This window comes from Etheostoma cragini, chromosome 20 (genome assembly GCF_013103735.1).
Source record: "Etheostoma cragini isolate CJK2018 chromosome 20, CSU_Ecrag_1.0, whole genome shotgun sequence".
NCBI lineage: Eukaryota > Metazoa > Chordata > Actinopteri > Perciformes > Percidae > Etheostoma > Etheostoma cragini.
The window spans coordinates 6,862,069-6,869,735 of NC_048426.1; the positions used below are offsets into that span (position 1 = coordinate 6,862,069).

At 39.7% G+C, this 7,667-nt stretch overlaps 1 protein-coding gene across 2 annotated transcripts in view; it reads right to left on the bottom strand.

Moving 5' to 3' along the window:
* Positions 1 to 5,418, bottom strand: part of mapre3a (microtubule-associated protein, RP/EB family, member 3a) — a 6,813-nt gene extending 1,395 nt beyond the window's left edge. The window contains exons 1-7 of one of the 2 annotated variants that reach the window (XM_034858469.1): positions 5,256 to 5,418; positions 3,389 to 3,516; positions 3,152 to 3,297; positions 2,822 to 3,014; positions 1,694 to 1,836; positions 1,262 to 1,414; positions 76 to 283 (exon numbers count right to left, since the gene is read on the bottom strand). In XM_034858469.1, coding sequence (XP_034714360.1) covers positions 215 to 283; positions 1,262 to 1,414; positions 1,694 to 1,836; positions 2,822 to 3,014; positions 3,152 to 3,297; positions 3,389 to 3,509 — 825 coding nt within the window. In that variant the 5' untranslated portion in view covers positions 3,510 to 3,516; positions 5,256 to 5,418 and the 3' untranslated portion in view covers positions 76 to 214. The remainder of the gene's footprint in view (positions 1 to 75; positions 284 to 1,261; positions 1,415 to 1,693; positions 1,837 to 2,821; positions 3,015 to 3,151; positions 3,298 to 3,388; positions 3,517 to 5,255) is intronic. The other variant, XM_034858470.1, reaches the window with a different exon arrangement.
* Between the last annotated feature and the right edge of the window lie 2,249 nt (positions 5,419 to 7,667).

Below are 7,667 nucleotides of genomic sequence, written 5' to 3' on the forward strand. Positions count from 1 at the left end.
TTGGAAAATGGCTGCAATGAAACAAAGAGTGAAAAATTTAAAGGGGTCTGAATACTTTCCGTACCCACTGTACATATGAGAAAGAAAAGAAAAGAGAGAGTAAGGATAATGGTGAGTAGTTAAAGAGAGCGTGCAGAGAGACTAGAAAACAAATGAGGGCAAAAAGAAAAGGAAAGGGAAGATGGGGATGTTAGGGGGGAGGGAAGTGAAGGGCTCAGTATTCATCCTGGTCCAGGTGAGCTTGTTCATCAAGGTCCTCATCCTCCGGAGGCGCAAAGCCATCCTAAGAAACAGGGAGAAAAAGCTATCATTCTGGTTTTCTGCTTTCTTTTCGTTTGTGTTTCTATAAAAAATGTTCCTGATCAAAGACGACATCCAATCAGATAAACAATGGCCTCTACATAGACAGCCCAATTTCTGATGTTACGTCCAGGCTAGCTTCTGGAACTCCTTATTTACTCTCATTGAGCGTTTGTTTTATCTGTATATACTTAGGACAATTGTCATCCAATAATGGCCTCTCTGTTTAGAGTGGAAACCTTTAAAACATTATTTGCATATTTAAAAAGAAAAGTACAGTTGCCATAAAAATGTACCTGTGCACCAATGCGGGTACTTCTGTCATCATAACTTGGTCTTGTCCATATCTACGATACCCAGCAACACTTTTTCTAATACAATCTTTGCAGTCTTTACTTTATCACAAATGTTAATAGGGTATTAGGTAAAGATGTTCGGACACCAGTATCATTATCACCTCCAATACTGCCTAAAACACTGGTTATCAGGAAGTACTGGAGTTTATGCACTGATCCCATACCATGTAATAAAGCCCTAAAGAAAATCTAAGTTAAAGGAATTTATTTATGTTCTTTTTCCGTTATAACTGACTGAATAAAGAAAGCTTTGTAGTGTTCATTGTTTGTGTTTGTTCACGTTTCACAAAGAGTTTAACCTGAGCCAGACCGACAACAAAGACAGAAATCCTATCACATCCATACAGGGATAGTAGTATACAGCTGTTAAAACATGATAAAACATCCAACACACTGGTATCGGATCAGTACTTGTATCAGCCGATACAGAAGATCAGGTATCAGAGTCGATATCAGGAAGCTAGTTTTAGGTGAGGTGTACTTATTTCTGGAATAGAACTCTGAAGGTTTCCCTCTTGCTCTCCATAGTAACTCACTGAGTTAAGAGCATGCAGATGGAAATGGTGCAGTGCAGCCTGGATTTGTTGCTGATAAAGGATAGATACCTCTGTTGCGTAAAGAATGTCAATTATCCTGCTGAGGATGGGGTTGTTTTCACTCTCGTGTTCCTGGCAGATCAGCTCAATGTCTCGTAGTTTGCTGAAGTAGAAGTCTCTCTCCTTCTCTAGTCCGTCTACAGTCAACTTCAACTCCATACACTTAGAAAGGAAAGAAAAATAGCGGCAAATAAAAAATAAACCTATTACTGTTTTGCTGCTTTGTTTCATAGCAGACATTGTGGTTGTCATTAATGAAAAGCACAGGTGTTTAGAACATTTATATCTGTGCTTTTCCTACTGTAACAGTGCAAAATGTCTTCTGTGAAAAAGTTATTGCAATTAATGCAATATATCAATTGATTTAAGTAGGCATGAGATTGAGAAGGGGTATATAGATAGGGTATATAGATGACATGGTTTAAGAGTACTGGTGTCTACCTGTTGATTTAGCTCCATGATCTCAGCATCACTGCCCCCGTTTCTAGACAAAGATGGATTCTTCCTCAGAGCTGGAGTGTTGTGTTGGACGCGCTGTGGTGTTGGCATGTTTTTGGGAACTGTTGGAGATGTCCTCTGTGGTCCTGGAGTGGTCAGAGATGATCAGAAATGTTTATCATTTGAATCAAAATGAATTTACTGCATTAATGTTGGCTTTGTAGCAGTTGTGGTGATGGATATAGCACATTATAGAGAGCTGATGTTATCAGCCTATAGCATAATGTTGTGCCTTTGATATGCCATTTTGTGCAATGATTTAAAATTGTTTTACAACAGAACATGGTATAAAATTTGGAAAGCCAGATTTTAAAAAGCTAAATTATAAATATAATCGTATTAATTCATTTGAAATGGTTGAATGTCACATTTATTTGAGAAAAAACCTGCGCCCTGCCAAACAACTATAAGTGCTTCAGGAGAGGTGTTAAACTCAAAGTCCAAACATGGCAACACGCATTATCAAAGTTTTGAAAATAAACGGTCATACTGCCCGTTTGGAACCACACTGCTCCTTACTGGTGAAAAAGCCACAAAGCAAGCCTATGACACACTACATATCAAATTAGATCGTTTGGCGTTATATTGAAGCAAAAAGCTTTCACAGAGACATAGCAAGGCTGGTCAGGCCGATGTCACTCTTGTTAGTAAAATGGGACGGACTTGGGTTTATCAGTTTTATCCGAGATAGAGTTGCATCAGCTGCTTGATGCAGGACACTGGAGAAAATAGTCGCATTTTATATTTTTGTGGGTCTTCTGGCATCACTCACAACGATCAATTAGAATTGGGAAGGCGAGTCACAATTGGCAGTTGCGTGTTGTGGCTTTTCATCCCCACTAATACTGCACCCCTACCAATCACTGTGGTGATTACTACAATCCCACCAGCCACGCTGCCATACCTACACGGTGTCATGTTGCCTGTGAATGCTGGGCAGTGAGATGGATCTAAGAAGACAGCGGCCAGGCTGTGAATCGTGCTGCTCACACCCCTTGCTTGCAGGGAGCGCTTTTGAGCCATCCAAAGCTCAGCAAGACCGTGCAGCAAAGCCAAAACTGTTTGGTTTACCTGGGGTTCTCTTTGGTTTGTGGATAAAGTGATCACCTGGGTTGGGGGCAGGGGCCACGTCCTGCCCCTGTCTGGATAGTAAAGGGTCATACTCCTTCCCGTCGTAGTTGGCGTCAAAGAACTTCTTGAACCACTGCACAAATTCAAAGTTGTCCTGGAACTTCCCTTTTACAAGCTTTTCTACAGGAATGATCTGGGGGATGAAAACAGGGAATGCTTGAGTAGCTCCATGCGACATATCATGCACGTTTTTTGCTGTTATATGTAAAAAACAATAATATAGTGGTACATACAAGGTAATACATGATAATATGATAAAAGTATTCTGACTTTATCAACACTCATCCTTTTAAACGCTGCCTGGAGCACTTTGAAGTTGTGTATAGACTCATGTTCCAGCTTGGCTTGAAATTTGACCTTCTTCAGAAGGATACAACCTGGGAACAACATGTCCATGAACTGGCAATATGCCGCTCCTATAAACCACAAAGACACAAAGATTTGTTTTGGTTGTCTTGTTCGGATTTCATTTTTTTCAGCAGCTTTTGATCGAAGGTTTAGCCCTACCTGAACAGAGCTGTTCGATCTTGGTGTAGGTGAGGTGCAGAGAATCGTTGACCCATGCCAGCATGTCATGTCGGCTGAGGTTGTCAATGGACACAGATGTGGCGTACACATTAACTGCCATCCCCTAACTGAAACAAACAACATAAGAAGAGAGAAACAGTCAGTCAGTTGGAATGGGTTTTTGTTTGGCTGAAAGTTATTTATTCAAACAGATTGGATTGCTCGTCTTATATCCTGCTTCTAAGATATCTCTCCCTTTGCTGAACCACGCTGCCCACCACGTCCACACCACATCTGATCCTCCCCTTACCTGTACTCAACCTACCAGAGTCCTTGGACTTCAAAGGTCGCAGAACTGATTTTTTTCATTATTGGTTATTCGGCCGATTACTTTCTCCGTTAATCATTTTGTCTGTAAAATGTCATCAAATACTGAAAAATGGCTGTTACAATTCCTTAAAGTTTCCCGAATGTCTTCATAGAATTGTTCCTCAATGTACTATCATGTAAGACAGAAAAACAGCAGATCCTCACACAGAGAAGCCAATACAAGTAATGCTTGGTATTTTTACTTCTACAAATGACCTAAAGAATTTATTGATTATCAGAATAGTGGCTGATTAAGTCATTTGTTTCATCTCTAGACTTATTCATGGACCAACTTCACTGAAACTTATGTAATGTATCTGTCCTTGATTTCTGATGTAGGATGTTCTACTGTAGTATTAGACAGACTTTAATCTGTATAAACTGTTCAGTGGGATGGGGGGGGGGGAATGACTTTCCTTATGTCCCAAGGCGTTGAGGGCTAGTTGTGGCAGTTCTGGGCTGGTTAAACCCACTGACAGTCGTGATATTTGCCCTATGATAAATAAACTTGTTTTTTAGCTGTAAACACAGTGCCTGATGAGAAGCATCTTTAGTTTCAGTTTTAATCTACAGATGTGTTGTGAGCATAATCCCCCCTAGATTAAACAGAAATATCCTGATGTTTGTGAGCAGCTTTATACATCTGGCAACTCCAGCCTTCTCTGTGCTCACTTTGCTCGCCTGCTAATACCTTCCAGTGGTGTTGTGTCAAAATGGGCCTGTGACACCTTGACATACCCTGTAATAAAAATGCACTTTAATGTCGTGAACTGTTAAATAATGGTTATAAGGTCCCACTGTGTCTGCAGGTGACAGCCTGAAAGAGAAATTACAGTATGCCACCAAATCCCACCAACGGTATCACGCAAATACCTGCAGTGTAAGCAGCGATGTCTGGAGATGACACAAATACTAATAGCTGCAGCTTCAGCAGCGTGCAGCGGTCTCCCATGGGGCTAGCTAACAATTACATGATGATACAAACTACAACCATAAAACCAACAGTAAACTTGTTTACAGGACAAAACCATGCAGCCTCAGCAACATTTACGAGCGCATACCTTGAAGTAGGTATACTTTGTGTTTAATATGGATTATTGTATAGTCTATCGCACGAAAGGGAAGTCTATTCTCTAAAAACCTGCTGGGCCTTTCTAGAAAGCTCCGTAAATCACTGCAGCAAAATCGTGGGTGCCAAACCTCGAAGTCTAACAAGAACAAATGGGCGGGGGTCTGGCATTTCAAGCCCGAGCTGAGAACAATAAATGTGCCCGTTTGCTGGGTGCCTTTCGCTTCAAAAACCCGCAACGCTGAAGCTGCTCTCCTAGCGGCCCCCTCTACAGGCCTCCCCGAATAGCTCAGGACTGACAGTGCACGGGGAATATCCTCTTCTCTGCATGAGAATAAAACACTCGCTCCTCCGCGAACACCACTCACAAAAAAAAGAAACAAGAATGCGAGTGTGGGTCAATTGATTCTTTCGCGCGTTCATACTCACTGTATTCAAGAGTGTCTGTGTTGTTATCAAGCTGGCGGTATTCCTTATGTCAATGCCCGTTGCCGTAGTCGTTGTCAGACCCTACGCGGTGCAGTGCCTGGTAACGGGCCGCCCTGTCTGGGTTCTGGGGCTGCAACAATCCAGCTCTAACTGCGCATGCGCCTGACTCCATGCTGTTAAAGGTTTATTATAAATAGGACTTTGGCCTGTTACAGCTAAGAGACACATGATGTGTCTGGTTGGATTTAAGGCCTGCTAGTCACTGGGGTTTTACTGAGGAGAGGCGACACAAAAATGCCTTGTTTGTTGTTGTTGATGTTAATGTTTTATCTGCCGCTGGATAAATAAATCAAAAATATCAGCAACATTGGTGGAAGAAGTATTCAAATTAAGTGAAACTTAAATATTCATTATTGATTTTAATAATATATTATGTTATTGATTATTGACTAATTATTTGATTAGCCAATTAATTAATAGTTTGATGTAAAGTGTTACACAATTGTGAAAATCCACCCATCCATCACAGTTTCTTAAAGCCTAAACAGTTTTTTTTAAATGTCTTGTTTTGTCCAATCAATCGCCCAAAACCCAACAATATTAATTTATAATTATATAAAACAGAGGAATGCACAAAATCTTCATATTGGACCAGTTGAACTGAGAATGAGGTTCTAGTTAATATATGTATTATTAGTAAAATGGACTTTAAGTATTAAAGTAAAAATGCGTGTTCTGCAAAACAAAGTCTCCTGTGAGTGATATATCAATATCTTAGTCCGGGGCCCCCTCCTAACGGTTCCAGGATTGTGAGTGTGAGATGATTAAATGGGTACAAGGAAAAAGAAGGCACTGTCTGCTGCACAAAGTTGTGTAGATTTTTTGTATTTTCTTTTGGTGGTGATATATTTAATAGGTTTAACTCTGTGGCCCTTACACAGTTATTTACATACAACTTTGTCTACATTGGCGGATGTAAGACCCAAACCAGACACTGCTTTTTTAATCAGAGGTCAAAAGCCACAAGTAATTCCAAAACACAGGTTTTAAAGCAATGTGTTATGACTGTCAAACATATGTAGTGGAATAAAAAATACAGTATTTCTATCTGAAATGTAGTGAAATATGAGTATAAAGGAGCATTAAAATGGAAGTTTTAAAGTAAAGTACAAGTGCAGTAGTTGAGTAATACTTTTTATATGGGTCAACAAAAAGACACAGGATTCAGTTGAAGATTTCATTGTGGTTTATTTGCACTCAAATCATGTGATAAAGAGCTGCAAGAAGAAATAAAAGATAAAATTCAACGTGACGTCACATTGTTCAGCACCAGTGTACATTTGGGAGCGGGAAGAAGCAACAAGATTCACTGGAGCTTCTGAAAGTGAAATCTGTCCCAAAAAACTAAACAAAAAACAACAACTTTTATTGTAGCGTGATGATCTTTCAAACTAAAATAATCTTGTGTTCACCCCTGCTTACACTGCAGTTTCACCATAAACACAACAAAATCAATTACTTAGACAATTATTCACGAGAACTCTGACAAACTAAAAAACAAACAATAAAAATACAGTAGTAGTGTCAGTGCTTTTCTGTAGTTGCTAAACAAGCATCTTCCAGTTATGATGCTGTGCTTTCAGTGTGCACATTGTGAAGGCATTTGATCCCCCAAAGAAATGGCATTAATGGGCTTACATATCTGCTGTTAAACTGAAGAGGATCACTTCTCCTCTATATACTTCACAGTGCTGTGTTACATTGGAAATGTCAGTCGGAGGAAGGTGCCCTTTCAGACCAGTAAAAAGAGCAGACTCTAAATAAAACAGCCATCGAAATGTTACGATCTGTGCCAGCCTGGCAGTGTGGGTGTCAGTGTTCTCAGGTGAGAAAAGGCAGTTTGGTTGAGACTTTTTGCTCTCTGTGGAAAATGGATACGATCGCAAAGAATGCTGCGTAACATGGGCAACATTAGTGCTTATTACAGTAGTTCTAAATATGCTACCATGCACAGTACACACAACATAGGTTCATTCACATTTGGTGGGGGTGGAACAGAAAGTTATTCTGCTATAAGGCTGTAAACATGATCTGAAATGCTAACGATGCTGACAATGATGAACTACTGAACAAAGTCCTCATTTTTACTTAGGAAACAATTCTAACACAGTAGCATCGAAGGAAGGTAGCACAAATAATGCAATATAAAAAAATAAATAAACAAACGCATATAAAAGGTTAGCTTGCATTACGATATTTTTCAATTGGTCAACTACATTTTTCATAACTGACATATTCATGTTATGCCGACACCCTTGTAATAATCTATTACATTTCATTCACCATGGCTCGCAGTAAAAAGACATTTGTGATATTTGTGACATTAAATCAGGTAAAAAGGCATCTAAATAG